Source organism: Dendrobates tinctorius, unplaced genomic scaffold (genome assembly GCF_039654945.1).
Source record: "Dendrobates tinctorius isolate UK_male_01 unplaced genomic scaffold, ASM3965494v1 ptg000264l, whole genome shotgun sequence".
Taxonomy (NCBI): Eukaryota; Metazoa; Chordata; class Amphibia; order Anura; family Dendrobatidae; genus Dendrobates; species Dendrobates tinctorius.
This window is the reverse complement of record NW_027361931.1, coordinates 456037-473469: the sequence shown is the minus strand read 5'-3', so window position 1 is coordinate 473469 and position 17433 is coordinate 456037. Positions and strand designations below refer to the sequence as shown.

At 39.5% G+C, this 17433-nt stretch overlaps 1 protein-coding gene across 5 annotated transcripts in view; it reads left to right on the top strand.

Moving 5' to 3' along the window:
* The first annotated feature begins 9905 nt into the window (after positions 1–9905).
* RRP36 (ribosomal RNA processing 36) overlaps positions 9906–17433 on the top strand; it is a 33068-nt gene continuing 25540 nt past the window's right edge. The window contains exon 1 of one of the 5 annotated variants that reach the window (XM_073558981.1): positions 9906–10038. Coding sequence is in view for 2 of the 5 variants with exons in the window: in XM_073558978.1 (XP_073415079.1) it covers positions 10229–10451 (223 nt within the window). In the remaining 3 variants the exon portion in view is untranslated. Of the gene's footprint in view, positions 10039–10092; positions 10452–13574; positions 13664–17433 lie in introns of those variants that run through there. The other 4 variants (XM_073558979.1, XM_073558978.1, XM_073558980.1 and 1 more) reach the window with 4 other exon arrangements.

The following is a 17433-nucleotide window of genomic DNA, read 5'->3' as shown; positions in this document are numbered from 1 at the left end:
AATATTATATATGGTGTATTGTATTATATATGGTATCTGGTGTATAATATTATATATGGTGTATTGTATTATATATGGTATCTGGTGTATAATATTATATATGGTGTATTGTATTATATAGGGTATCTGGTGTATAATATTATATATGGTGTATTGTATTATATACGGTATCTGGTGTATAATATTATATATGGTGTATTGTATTATATATGGTATCTGGTGTATAATATTATATATGGTGTATTTTATTATATATGGTATCTGGTTTATAATATATATGGTGTATTGTATTATATACGGTATCTGGTGTATAATATTATATATGGTGTATTGTATTATATACAGTATCTGGTGTATAATATTATATATGGTGTATTGTATTATATATGGTATCTGGTGTATAATATCATATATGGTGTATTGTATTATATACGGTATCTGGTGTATAATATTATATATGGTGTATTGTATTATATATGGTATCTGGTGTATAATATCATATATGGTGTATTGTATTATATACGGTATCTGGTGTATAATATTATATATGGTGTATTGTATTATATACGGTATCTGGTGTATAATATTATATATGGTGTATTGTATTATATATGGTATCTGGTGTATAATATTATATATGGTGTATTGTATTATATACGGTATCTGGCGTATAATATTATATATGGTGTATTGTATTATATATGGTATCTGGTGTATAATATTATATATGGTGTAATGTATTATATTTGGTATCTGGTTTATAATATTATATATGGTGTAGTGTATTATATACGGTATCTGGCGTATAATATTATATATGGTGTATTGTATTATATACAGTATCTGGTGTATAATATTATAGATGGTGTATTGTATTATATATGGTATCTGGTGTATAATATTATATATGGTGTATTGTATTATATACGGTATCTGGTGTATAATATATATGGTGTATTGTATTATATACGGTATCTGATGTATAATATTATATATGGTGTATTGTATTATATATGGTATCTGGTGTATAATATTATATATGGTGTAATGTATTATATACGGTATCTGGCGTATAATATTATATATGGTGTATTGTATTATATACAGTATCTGGTGTATAATATTATATATGGTGTATTGTATTATATATGGTATCTGGTGTATAATATTATATAGGTGTATTGTATTATATACGGTATCTGGTGTATAATATTATATATGGTGTATTGTATTATATACAGTATCTGGTGTATAATATTATATATGGTGTAATGTATTATATTTGGTATCTGGTTTATAATATTATATATGGTGTATTGTATTATATACAGTATCTGGTGTATAATATTATATATGGTGTATTGTATTATATACGGTATCTGGTTTATAATATTATATATGGTGTATTGTATTATATACGGTATCTGGTGTATAATATATATGGTGTATTGTATTATATATGGTATCTGGTGTATAATATATATGGTGTATTGTATTATATACGGTATCTGGTGTATAATATTATATATGGTGTATTGTATTATATACGGTATCTGGTTTATAATATTATATATGGTGTATTGTATTATATTCGGTATCTGGTGTATAATATATATGGTGTATTGTATTATATATGGTATCTGGTGTATAATATATATGGTGTATTGTATTATATACGGTATCTGGTGTATAATATTATATATGGTGTATTGTATTATATACAGTATCTGGTGTATAATATTATATATGGTGTATTGTATTATATACAGTATCTGGTGTATAATATTATATATGGTGTATTGTATTATATATGGTATCTGGTGTATAATATTATATATGGTGTATTGTATTATATACAGTATCTGGTGTATAATATTATATATGGTCTATTGTATTATATACGGTATCTGGCGTATAATAATATATATGGTGTATTGTATTATATATGGTATCTGGTGTATAATATTATATATGGTGTATTGTATTATGTACGGTATCTGGTGTATAATATATATGGTGTATTGTATTATATACAGTATCTGGTGTATAATATTATATATGGTGTATTGTATTATATACAGTATCTGGTGTATAATATTATATATGGTGTATTGTATTATATATGGTATCTGGTGTATAATATATATGTTGTATTGTATTATATACGGTATCTGGTGTATAATATTATATATGGTGTATTGTATTATATACGGTATCTGGCGTATAATAATATATATGGTGTATTGTATTATATATGGTATCTGGTGTATAATATTATATATGGTGTATTGTATTATATACGGTATCTGGTGTATAATATTATATATGGTGTATTGTATTATATACGGTATCTGGCGTATAATAATATATATGGTGTATTGTATTATATATGGTATCTGGTGTATAATATTATATATGGTGTATTGTATTATATACGGTATCTGGTGTATAATATTATATATGGTGTATTGTATTATATACGGTATCTGGCGTATAATATTATATATGGTGTATTGTATTATATACGGTATCTGGTGTATAATATTATATATGGTGTATTGTATTATATACGGTATCTGGTGTATAATATTATATATGGTGTATTGTATTATATACGGTATCTGGTGTATAATATTATATATGGTGTATTGTATTATATACGGTATCTGGTGTATAATATTATATATGGTGTATTGTATTATATACGGTATCTGGCGTATAATAATATATATGGTGTATTGTATTATATATGGTATCTGGTGTATAATATTATATATGGTGTATTGTATTATATACAGTATCTGGTGTATAATATTATATATGGTGTATTGTATTATATACAGTATCTGGTGTATAATATTATATATGGTGTAATGTATTATATTCGGTATCTGGTGTATAATATTATATATGGTGTATTGTATTATATACAGTTTCTGGTGTATAATATTATATATGGTGTATTGTATTATATACAGTATCTGGTGTATAATATATATGGTGTATTGTATTATATACGGTATCTGGTGTATAATATTATATATGGTGTAATGTATTATATTCGGTATCTGGTGTATAATATTATATATGGTGTATTGTATTATATACAGTATCTGGTGTATAATATTATATATGGTGTATTGTATTATATACAGTATCTGGTGTATAATATTATATATGGTGTATTGTATTATATACGGTATCTGGTGTATAATATTATATATGGTGTAATGTATTATATATGGTATCTGGTTTATAATATTATATATGGTGTATTGTATTATATATGGTATCTGGTTTATAATATTATATATGGTGTATTGTATTATATACAGTATCTGGTGTATAATATTATATATGGTGTATTGTATTATATACGGTATCTGGTGTATAATATTATATATGGTGTATTGTATTATATACGGTATCTGGTGTATAATATTATATATGGTGTATTGTATTATATACGGTATCTGGTGTATAATATTATATATGGTGTATTGTATTATATACGGTATCTGGCGTATAATAATATATATGGTGTATTGTATTATATATGGTATCTGGTGTATAATATTATATATGGTGTATTGTATTATATACAGTATCTGGTGTATAATATTATATATGGTGTATTGTATTATATACAGTATCTGGTGTATAATATTATATATGGTGTAATGTATTATATTCGGTATCTGGTGTATAATATTATATATGGTGTATTGTATTATATACAGTATCTGGTGTATAATATTATATATGGTGTATTGTATTATATACAGTATCTGGTGTATAATATATATGGTGTATTGTATTATATACGGTATCTGGTGTATAATATTATATATGGTGTAATGTATTATATTCGGTATCTGGTGTATAATATTATATATGGTGTATTGTATTATGTACGGTATGTGGTGTATAATATTATATATGGTGTATTGTATTATATATGGTATCTGGTTTATAATATTATATATGGTGTATTGTATTATATACAGTATCTGGTGTATAATATTATATATGGTGTATTGTATTATATACAGTATCTGGTGTATAATATTATATATGGTGTAATGTATTATATACGGTATCTGGTGTATATTATATATGGTGTATTGTATTATATACAGTATCTGGTGTATAATATTATATATGGTGTATTGTATTATATACAGTATCTGGTGTATAATATTATATATGGTGTATTGTATTATATACGGTATCTGGTGTATAATATTATATATGGTGTAATGTATTATATATGGTATCTGGTTTATAATATTATATATGGTGTATTGTATTGTATATGGTATCTGGTTTATAATATTATATATGGTGTATTGTATTATATACAGTATCTGGTGTATAATATTATATATGGTGTATTGTATTATATACGGTATCTGGTGTATAATATTATATATGGTGTATTGTATTATATACGGTATCTGGTGTATAATATTATATATGGTGTATTGTATTATATACGGTATCTGGTGTATAATATTATATATGGTGTATTGTATTATATACGGTATCTGGCGTATAATAATATATATGGTGTATTGTATTATATATGGTATCTGGTGTATAATATTATATATGGTGTATTGTATTATATACAGTATCTGGTGTATAATATTATATATGGTGTATTGTATTATATACAGTATCTGGTGTATAATATTATATATGGTGTAATGTATTATATTCGGTATCTGGTGTATAATATTATATATGGTGTATTGTATTATATACAGTATCTGGTGTATAATATATATGGTGTAATGTATTATATACGGTATCTGGTGTATAATATTATATATGGTGTAATGTATTATATACAGTATCTGGTGTATAATATTATATATGGTGTATTGTATTATATACAGTATCTGGTGTATAATATTATATATGGTGTAATGTATTATATACGGTATCTGGTGTATAATATATATGGTGTATTGTATTATATACAGTATCTGGTGTATAATATATATGGTGTATTGTATTATAGACAGTATCTGGTGTATAATATTATATATGGTGTAATGTATTATATACAGTATCTGGTGTATAATATTATATATGGTGTAATGTATTATATACAGTATCTGGTGTATAATATATATGGTGTATTGTATTATATACAGTATCTGGTGTATAATATATATGGTGTATTGTATTATATACAGTATCTGGTGTATAATATTATATATGGTGTAATGTATTATATACGGTATCTGGTGTATAATATATATGGTGTATTGTATTATATACAGTATCTGGTGTATAATATATATGGTGTATTGTATTATATACAGTATCTGGTGTATAATATTATATATGGTGTAATGTATTATATACAGTATCTGGTGTATAATATATATGGTGTATTGTATTATATACAGTATCTGGTGTATAATATATATGGTGTATTGTATTATATACGGTATCTGGTGTATAATATATATGGTGTATTGTATTATATACAGTATCTGGTGTATAATATTATATATGGTGTATTGTATTATATACAGTATCTGGTGTATAATATTATATATGGTGTAATGTATTATATACAGTATCTGGTGTATAATATTATATATGGTGTAATGTATTATATATGGTATCTGGTTTATAATATTATATATGGTGTATTGTATTATATACAGTATCTGGTGTATAATATATATGGTGTATTGTATTATATACGGTATCTGGTGTATAATATATATGGTGTATTGTATTATATACAGTATCTGGTGTATAATATTATATATGGTGTAATGTATTATATATGGTATCTGGTTTATAATATTATATATGGTGTATTGTATTATATACAGTATCTGGTGTATAATATATATGGTGTATTGTATTATATACGGTATCTGGTGTATAATATATATGGTGTATTGTATTATATACAGTATCTGGTGTATAATATTATATATGGTGTAATGTATTATATACGGTATCTGGTGTATAATATATATGGTGTAGTCTGGTCTATAATATTATATATGGTGTATTGTATTATATACGGTATCTGGCTTATAGTATTGTATATGGTGTATTGTATTACACACGGTATCTGGTGTATAATATTATATATTATATAGTATATTATTTACAGTATGTGGCGTATAATATCATATATGGTGTATTGTATTATATATGTATCTGGTTTATAATATTATATATGGTGTATTGTATTATATACGGTATCTGTCGTATAATATTATATATGGTGTATTATATACGGTATCTGGCGTATAATATTATATATGGTGTATTGTATTATATACAGTATCTGGTGTATAATATATATGGTGTATTGTATTATATACGGTATCTGGTGTATAATATATATGGTGTATTGTATTATATATGGTATCTGGTGTATAATATTATATATGGTGTATTGTATTATATATGGTATCTGGTGTATAATATATATGGTGTATTGTATTATATACGGTATCTGGTGTATAATATTATATATGGTGTATTGTATTATATACGGTATCTGGTGTATAATATATATGGTGTATTGTATTATATACGGTATCTGGTTTATAATATTATATATGGTGTAATGTATTATATTCGGTATCTGGTTTATAATATTATATATGGTGTATTGTATTATACACGGTATCTGGTGTATAATATTATATATGGTGTATTGTATTATATACAGTATCTGGTGTATAATATATATGGTGTATTGTATTATATACAGTATCTGGTGTATAATATTATATATGGTGTAATGTATTATATACAGTATCTGGTGTATAATATATATGGTGTATTGTATTATATACAGTATCTGGTGTATAATATATATGGTGTATTGTATTATATACGGTATCTGGTGTATAATATATATGGTGTATTGTATTATATACAGTATCTGGTGTATAATATTATATATGGTGTATTGTATTATATACAGTATCTGGTGTATAATATTATATATGGTGTAATGTATTATATACAGTATCTGGTGTATAATATTATATATGGTGTAATGTATTATATATGGTATCTGGTTTATAATATTATATATGGTGTATTGTATTATATACAGTATCTGGTGTATAATATATATGGTGTATTGTATTATATACGGTATCTGGTGTATAATATATATGGTGTATTGTATTATATACAGTATCTGGTGTATAATATTATATATGGTGTAATGTATTATATATGGTATCTGGTTTATAATATTATATATGGTGTATTGTATTATATACAGTATCTGGTGTATAATATATATGGTGTATTGTATTATATACGGTATCTGGTGTATAATATATATGGTGTATTGTATTATATACAGTATCTGGTGTATAATATTATATATGGTGTAATGTATTATATACGGTATCTGGTGTATAATATATATGGTGTAATGTATTATATACGGTATCTGGCTTATAGTATTGTATATGGTGTATTGTATTACACACGGTATCTGGTGTATAATATTATATATTATATAGTATATTATTTACAGTATGTGGCGTATAATATCATATATGGTGTATTGTATTATATATGTATCTGGTTTATAATATTATATATGGTGTATTGTATTATATACGGTATCTGGCGTATAATATTATATATGGTGTATTGTATTATATACGGTATCTGGCGTATAATATTATATATGGTGTATTATATACGGTATCTGGCGTATAATATTATATATGGTGTATTGTATTATATACAGTATCTGGTGTATAATATATATGGTGTATTGTATTATATACGGTATCTGGTGTATAATATATATGGTGTATTGTATTATATATGGTATCTGGTGTATAATATTATATATGGTGTATTGTATTATATATGGTATCTGGTGTATAATATATATGGTGTATTGTATTATATACGGTATCTGGTGTATAATATTATATATGGTGTATTGTATTATATATGGTATCTGGTGTATAATATTATATATGGTGTATTGTATTATATATGGTATCTGGTGTATAATATATATGGTGTATTGTATTATATACGGTATCTGGTGTATAATATATATGGTGTATTGTATTATATACGGTATCTGGTGTATAATATATATGGTGTATTGTATTATATACGGTATCTGGTTTATAATATTATATATGGTGTATTGTATTATATACGGTATCTGGTGTATAATATATATGGTGTATTGTATTATATATGGTATCTGGTGTATAATATTATATATGGTGTATTGTATTATATACAGTATCTGGTGTATAATATATATGGTGTATTGTATTATATATGGTATCTGGTGTATAATATTATATATGGTGTATTGTATTATATACGGTATCTGGTGTATAATATATATGGTGTATTGTATTATATACGGTATCTGGTGTATAATATTATATATGGTGTATTGTATTATATACGGTATCTGGTGTATAATATATATGGTGTATTGTATTATATACGGTATCTGGTGTATAATATTATATATGGTGTATTGTATTATATACGGTATCTGGTGTATAATATATATGGTGTATTATATTATATACGGTATCTGGTTTATAATATTATATATGGTGTAATGTATTATATTCGGTATCTGGTTTATAATATTATATATGGTGTATTATATACGGTATCTGGTGTATAATATTATATATGGTGTATTGTATTATATACGGTATCTGGTGTATAATATATATGGTGTATTGTATTATATATGGTATCTGGTGTATAATATTATATATGGTGTATTGTATTATATACAGTATCTGGTGTATAATATATATGGTGTATTGTATTATATATGGTATCTGGTGTATAATATTATATATGGTGTATTGTATTATATACGGTATCTGGTGTATAATATATATGGTGTATTGTATTATATACGGTATCTGGTGTATAATATTATATATGGTGTATTGTATTATATACGGTATCTGGTGTATAATATATATGGTGTATTGTATTATATACGGTATCTGGTGTATAATATTATATATGGTGTATTGTATTATATACGGTATCTGGTGTATAATATATATGGTGTATTGTATTATATACGGTATCTGGTTTATAATATTATATATGGTGTAATGTATTATATTCGGTATCTGGTTTATAATATTATATATGGTGTATTATATTATATACGGTATCTGGTGTATAATATATATGGTGTATTGTATTATATTCGGTATCTGGTTTATAATATTATATATGGTGTATTGTATTATACACGGTATCTGGTGTATAATATTATATATGGTGTAATGTATTATACACGGTATCTGGTGTATAATATTATATATGGTGTAATGTATTATATACGGTATCTGGTTTATAATATTATATATGGTGTATTGTATTATATACGGTATCTGGTTTATAATATTATATATGGTGTATTGTATTATATATGGTATCTGGTGTATAATATTATATATGGTGTAATGTATTATATACGGTATCTGGTTTATAATATTATATATGGTGTATTGTATTATATATGGTATCTGGTGTATAATATTATATATGGTGTAATGTATTATATATGGTATCTGGTGTATAATATTATATATGGTGTATTGTATTATATTCGGTATCTGGTTTATAATATTATATATGGTGTAATGTATTATATTCGGTATCTGGTGTACAATGTTATATATGGTGTATTGTATTATATATGGTATCTGGTTTATAATATTATATATGGTGTAAAATCTCATTTTTGTTTCTCCCCTCTGTAATTGATTCGACGTCGGGATCCAAAATGGCGTCGTTGAAATCTCGCGAGTTTTCGCCGACGCCATTTTGGATCCCGACTCGTCCTTGCCGGCGACATGTTCTTGCGGCGATTCCATCTTGACTATCGCGGGATTTCGCCGATCCAAAATGGCGTCGCCGCAAGAACATGTCGCCGGCGTGGAAGACGTCTGGATCCAGGATGGCGCCGGCGGAAGATGTCGGGGATCGTGGATCAGCGGCGATGACGGCGTGAGTATGAGAGACGGAGTGAGAGAAGGGTCGTATGTGGAGTGAGTGGAGATGGTGAAAGGTGAGAGGAGTGTGTGTTGAGGCGGTGTGGTGTGTTGAGGGTTAACATGTGCGTGTGTGTGCGGTGACGTCACCGGTTACAACCGGAAGTTGTTACACCGGAAGCTGCTTCGGGCATTTCTTAGTGTAGATGAGAGACGCTGGTGAGCGCGGATTCTGTGGAGCCGGACACAGCACTGATATTATACGCACTGTGTGTGAATTGGGCCTTTCATGCCGTGAAGTAACGCGTCAGAGGAGTCTTGTGGGTCCCGGTCTCCTCACTGCAGACAGCGCGTTCCGCCACTCGCTTCTTCAGGGAGCCACGCTCGTCGGGGTGAGGGTCACTGCCCCTCCTCTCCCTGCGGTCACAGGTGATACCCTCCTCTCTCCCTGCGGTCACAGGTGACACCCTCCTCTCTCTGCGGTCACAGGTGACACCCTCCTCTCTCTCTGCGGTCACAGGTGACACCCTCCTCTCTCCCTGCGGTCACAGGTGACACCCTCCTCTCTCTGCGGTCACAGGTGACACCCTCCTCTCTCTGCGGTCACAGGTGACACCCTCCTCTCTCTGCGGTCACAGGTGACACCCTCCTCTCTCCCTGCGGTCACAGGTGACACCCTCCTCTCTCTGCGGTCACAGGTGACACCCTCCTCTCTCCCTGCGGTCACAGGTGACACCCTCCTCTCTCTGCGGTCACAGGTGACACCCTCCTCTCTCCCTGCGGTCACAGGTGACACCCTCCTCTCTCCCTGCGGTCACAGGTGACACCCTCCTCTCTCTGCGGTCACAGGTGACACCCTCCTCTCTCCCTGCGGTCACAGGTGACACCCTCCTCTCTCCCTGCGGTCACAGGTGACACCCTCCTCTCTCTGCGGTCACAGGTGACACCCTCCTCTCTCCCTGCGGTCACAGGTGACACCCTCCTCTCTCTGCGGTCACAGGTGACGCCCTCCTCTCTCTCTGCGGTCACAGGTGACACCCTCCTCTCTCTGCGGTCACAGGTGACGCCCTCCTCTCTCCCTGCGGTCACAGGTGACGCCCTCCTCTCTCTGCGGTCACAGGTGACGCCCTCCTCTCTCTGCGGTCACAGGTGACACCCTCCTCTCTCTGCGGTCACAGGTGACGCCCTCCTCTCTCTGCGGTCACAGGTGACACCCTCCTCTCTCTGCGGTCACAGGTGACACCCTCCTCTCTCTGCGGTCACAGGTGACACCCTCCTCTCCCTGCGGTCACAGGTGACGCCCTCCTCTCTCTGCGGTCACAGGTGACACCCTCCTCTCTCTGCGGTCACAGGTGACACCCTCCTCTCTCTCTGCGCTCACAGGTGACACCCTCCTCTCTCTGCGCTCACAGGTGACGCCCTCCTCTCTCTCTGCGCTCACAGGTGACACCCTCCTCTCTCCCTGCGGTCACAGGTGACGCCCTCCTCTCTCTCTGCGCTCACAGGTGACACCCTCCTCTCTCTCTGCGCTCACAGGTGACACCCTCCTCTCTCTCTGCGCTCACAGGTGACACCCTCCTCTCTCCCTGCGGTCACAGGTGACGCCCTCCTCTCTCCCTGCGGTCACAGGTGACGCCCTCCTCTCTCTCTGCGGTCACAGGTGACGCCCTCCTCTCTCTCTGCGGTCACAGGTGACACCCTCCTCTCTCTCTGCGCTCACAGGTGACACCCTCCTCTCTCTGCGGTCACAGGTGACGCCCTCCTCTCTCTGCGGTCACAGGTGACGCCCTCCTCTCTCTGCGGTCACAGGTGACGCCCTCCTCTCTCTGCGGTCACAGGTGACGCCCTCCTCTCTCTGCGGTCACAGGTGACGCCCTCCTCTCTCTGCGGTCACAGGTGACGCCCTCCTCTCTCTGCGGTCACAGGTGACGCCCTCCTCTCTCTGCGGTCACAGGTGACGCCCTCCTCTCTCTGCGGTCACAGGTGACGCCCTCCTCTCTCCCTGCGGTCACAGGTGACACCCTCCTCTCTCTGCGGTCACAGGTGACACCCTCCTCTCTCCCTGCGGTCACAGGTGACACCCTCCTCTCTCTGCGGTCACAGGTGACGCCCTCCTCTCTCTCTGCGGTCACAGGTGACACCCTCCTCTCTCTGCGGTCACAGGTGACACCCTCCTCTCTCCCTGCGGTCACAGGTGACACCCTCCTCTCTCTGCGGTCACAGGTGACGCCCTCCTCTCTCTCTGCGGTCACAGGTGACACCCTCCTCTCTCTGCGGTCACAGGTGACGCCCTCCTCTCTCCCTGCGGTCACAGGTGACGCCCTCCTCTCTCTGCGGTCACAGGTGACGCCCTCCTCTCTCTGCGCTCACAGGTGACACCCTCCTCTCTCTGCGGTCACAGGTGACGCCCTCCTCTCTCTGCGGTCACAGGTGACACCCTCCTCTCTCTGCGGTCACAGGTGACACCCTCCTCTCTCTGCGGTCACAGGTGACACCCTCCTCTCCCTGCGGTCACAGGTGACGCCCTCCTCTCTCTGCGGTCACAGGTGACACCCTCCTCTCTCTGCGGTCACAGGTGACACCCTCCTCTCTCTCTGCGCTCACAGGTGACACCCTCCTCTCTCTGCGCTCACAGGTGACGCCCTCCTCTCTCTCTGCGCTCACAGGTGACACCCTCCTCTCTCCCTGCGGTCACAGGTGACGCCCTCCTCTCTCTCTGCGCTCACAGGTGACACCCTCCTCTCTCTCTGCGCTCACAGGTGACACCCTCCTCTCTCTCTGCGCTCACAGGTGACACCCTCCTCTCTCCCTGCGGTCACAGGTGACGCCCTCCTCTCTCCCTGCGGTCACAGGTGACGCCCTCCTCTCTCTCTGCGGTCACAGGTGACGCCCTCCTCTCTCTCTGCGGTCACAGGTGACACCCTCCTCTCTCTCTGCGCTCACAGGTGACGCCCTCCTCTCTCTGCGGTCACAGGTGACGCCCTCCTCTCTCTGCGGTCACAGGTGACGCCCTCCTCTCTCTGCGGTCACAGGTGACGCCCTCCTCTCTCTGCGGTCACAGGTGACGCCCTCCTCTCTCTGCGGTCACAGGTGACGCCCTCCTCTCTCTGCGGTCACAGGTGACGCCCTCCTCTCTCTGCGGTCACAGGTGACGCCCTCCTCTCTCTGCGGTCACAGGTGACGCCCTCCTCTCTCTGCGGTCACAGGTGACGCCCTCCTCTCTCTGCGGTCACAGGTGACGCCCTCCTCTCTCTGCGGTCACAGGTGACGCCCTCCTCTCTCTGCGGTCACAGGTGACGCCCTCCTCTCTCTGCGGTCACAGGTGACGCCCTCCTCTCTCTGCGGTCACAGGTGACGCCCTCCTCTCTCTGCGGTCACAGGTGACGCCCTCCTCTCTCTGCGGTCACAGGTGACGCCCTCCTCTCTCTGCGGTCACAGGTGACGCCCTCCTCTCTCTGCGGTCACAGGTGACGCCCTCCTCTCTCTGCGGTCACAGGTGACGCCCTCCTCTCTCTGCGGTCACAGGTGACGCCCTCCTCTCTCTGCGGTCACAGGTGACGCCCTCCTCTCCCTGCGGTCACAGGTGACGCCCTCCTCTCCCTGCGGTCACAGGTGACGCCCTCCTCTCCCTGCGGTCACAGGTGACGCCCTCTGGGCTTTGTTGTGTCTCACTCTACCTGTTGGGCATTAGGGTTTCTCTGCTGAATGTTTCCTCATTAGGTTTCCTACTATACCTCCATTTTGGTGGTGGGGGGGGGATTTGTCAATATTAAACCTCCCACAGGGTTTTAGGCCGGATAATTTGTGTCGTCAAACACGGCTGCATTTATTATTCTTTTCCTTTTTTTCTCTCAATGGTATTATACTTGTAGAATATTTGGGATGGCGATGATCTATTGCCTTATGGTTAATTCTATAGGTCACCTGTCTGCATATACCGGGCGCCCCGCTACTAATCACGGACGGTCACCTGTCTGCATTTACCGGGGGCCCTGCTACTAATCGCGGACGGTCACCTGTCTGCATTTACCGGGCGCCCCGCTACTAATCACGGACGGTCACCTGTCTGCATTTACCGGGGGCCCTGCTACTAATCGCAGACGATCACCTGTCTGCATTTACCGGGCGCCCTGCTACTAATCACGGACGGTCACCTGTCTGCATTTACCGGGCGCCCCGCTACTAATCGCGGACGGTCACCTGTCTGCATTTACCGGGCGCCCCGCTACTAATCACGGACGGTCACCTGTCTGCATTTACCGGGGGCCCTGCTACTAATCGCGGACGGTCACCTGTCTGCATTTACCGGGCGCCCCGCTACTAATCGCGGACGGTCACCTGTCTGCATTTACCGGGCGCCCCGCTACTAATCGCGGACGTTCACCTGTCTGCATTTTCCGGGCGCCCCGCTACTAATCGCGGACGGTCACCTGTCTGCATTTACCGGGCGCCCCGCTACTAATCGCGGACGGTCACCTGTCTGCATTTACCGGGCGCCCCGCTACTAATCGCGGATGGTCACCTGTCTGCATTTACCGGGCGCCCCGCTACTAATCACGGACGGTCACCTGTCTGCATTTACCGGGCGCCCCGCTACTAATCACGGACGGTCACCTGTCTGCATTTACCGGGCGCCCCGCTACTAATCACGGACGGTCACCTGTCTGCATTTACCGGGCGCCCCGCTACTAATCATCGCCACCAGTATATATCTTTTTGGATATTTCAGTTATACTCGATCTCCTTTAGGCCTTGATATTGGGCAGGATTTGAGCCTTCATTATATGTCACAATTGTAGTGTGTTACGTTGTTGCGCTGTTTTGCATATCATCATGTGCATTGATTGTTCACAAGTTTTCTTTGGCTTATGGCCTACATGTGGGCATTATTATTTGCTATGGAAAGTCAGTTCTTGCAGACGTATTGTAGCCATGAGTACGGCTTGTTAGCCAAAACACATTGGTTGCTTGCCCCTGCAGGATGTGGAGAGTGTGCATATAGGAGAGGGGAGGAGAGAGGGACTGATGTGGAGAGTGTGCACAAGGGAGAGGGGAGGAGAGAGGGACTGATGTGGAGAGAGTGCACATGGGAGAGGGGAGGAGTGAGGGACTGATGTGGAGAGTGCACATGGGAGAGGGGAGGAGAGATGGACTGATGTGGAGAGTGCACATGGGAGAGGGGAGGAGAGAGGGACTGATGTGGAGAGTGTGCACATGGGAGAGGGGAGGAGAGCGATACTGATGTGGAGAGTGTGCACATGGGAGAGGGGAGGAGAGAGGGACTGATGTGGAGAGTGCACATGGGAGAGGGGAGGAGAGAGGGACTGATGTGGAGAGAGTGCACATGGGAGAGGGGAGGAGAGAGGGACTGATGTGGAGAGTGTGCACAAGGGAGAGGGGAGGAGAGAGGGACTGATGTGGAGAGTGTGCACAAGGGAGAGGGGAGGAGAGAGGGACTGATGTGGAGAGAGTGCACATGGGAGAGGGGAGGTGTGAGGGACTGATGTGGAGAGTGCACATGGGAGAGGGGAGGAGAGATGGACTGATGTGGAGAGTGCACATGGGAGAGGGGAGGAGAGATGGAGAGGAGAGAGGGACTGATGTGGAGAGTGTGCACATGGGAGAGGGGAGGAGAGCGATACTGATGTGGAGAGTGTGCACATGGGAGAGGGGAGGAGAGAGGGACTGATGTGGAGAGTGCACATGGGAGAGCGGAGGAGAGAGGGACTGGTGTGGAGAGAGTGCACATGGGAGAGGGGAGGAGAGAGGGACTGATGTGGAGAGTGTGCACATGGGAGAGCAGAGAGGGACTGATGTGGAGAGAGTGCACATGGGAGAGGGGAGGAGAGAGGGACTGATGTGGAGAGTGTTCACATGGGAGAGGGGAGGAGAAAGGGACTGATGTGGAGAGTGCACATGGGAGAGGGGATGAGAGAGGGACTGATGTGTGGAGAGTGTGCACATGGGAGAGGGGAGGAGAGAGGGACTGATGTGGAGAGTGTGCACATGGGAGAGGGGAGGAGAGAGGGACTGATGTGGAGAGTGTGCACATGGGAGAGGGGAGGAGAGAGGGACTGATGTGGAGAGTGTGCACATGGGAGAGGAGAGAGGGACTGATGTGGAGAGAGTGCACATGGGAGAGGAGAGAGGGACTGATGTGGAGAGAGTGCACATGGGAGAGGAGAGAGGGACTGATGTGGAGAGTGCACATGGGAGAGGGGAGGGGGACTGGTGTGGAGAGTGTGCACATGGGAGAGGAGAGAGGGACTGATGTGGAGAGAGTGCACATGGGAGAGGAGAGAGGGACTGATGTGGAGAGTGTGCACATGGGAGAGGGGAGGAGAGAGGGACTGATGTGGAGAGTGTGCACATGGGAGAGGGGAGGAGAGAGGGACTGATGTGGAGAGTGTGCACATGGGAGAGGGGAGGAGAGAGGGACTGATGTGGAGAGTGTGCACATGGGAGAGGGGAGGAGAGAGGGACTGATGTGGAGAGTGTGCACATGGGAGAGGGGAGGAGAGAGGGACTGATGTGGAGAGTGTGCACATGGGAGAGGGGAGGAGAGAGGGACTGATGTGGAGAGTGTGCACATGGGAGAGGGGAGGAGAGAGGGACTGATGTGGAGAGTATGCACATGGGAGAGGGGAGGAGAGAGGGACTGGTGGAGAGTGTGCACATGGGAGAGGAGAGAGGGACTGATGTGGAGAGTGCACATGGGAGAGGGGAGGAGAGAGGGACTGATGTGGAGAGTATGCACATGGGAGAGGGGAGGAGAGAGGGACTGGTGTGGAGAGTGTGCACATGGGAGAGGAGAGAGGGACTGATGTGGAGAGAGTGCACATGGGAGAGGGGAGGAGAGAGGGACTGATGTGGAGAGTGTGCACATGGGAGAGGAGAGAGGGACTGATGTGGAGAGTGCACATGGGAGAGGAGAGAGGGACTGATGTGGAGAGTGTGCACATGGGAGCAGGGAGGAGAGAGGGACTGATGTGGAGAGTATGCACATGGGAGAGGGGAGGAGAGAGGGACTGGTGGAGAGTGTGCACATGGGAGAGGAGAGAGGGACTGATGTGGAGAGTGCACATGGGAGAGGGGAGGAGAGAGGGACTGATGTGGAGAGTATGCACATGGGAGAGGGGAGGAGAGAGGGACTGGTGTGGAGAGTGTGCACATGGGAGAGGAGAGAGGGACTGATGTGGAGAGAGTGCACATGGGAGAGGGGAGGAGAGAGGGACTGATGTGGAGAGTGTGCACATGGGAGAGGAGAGAGGGACTGATGTGGAGAGTGCACATGGGAGAGGAGAGAGGGACTGATGTGGAGAGTGCACATGGGAGAGGGGAGGAGAGAGGGACTGATGTGGAGAGTGTGCACATGGGAGCAGGGAGGAGAGAGGGACTGATGTGGAGAGTG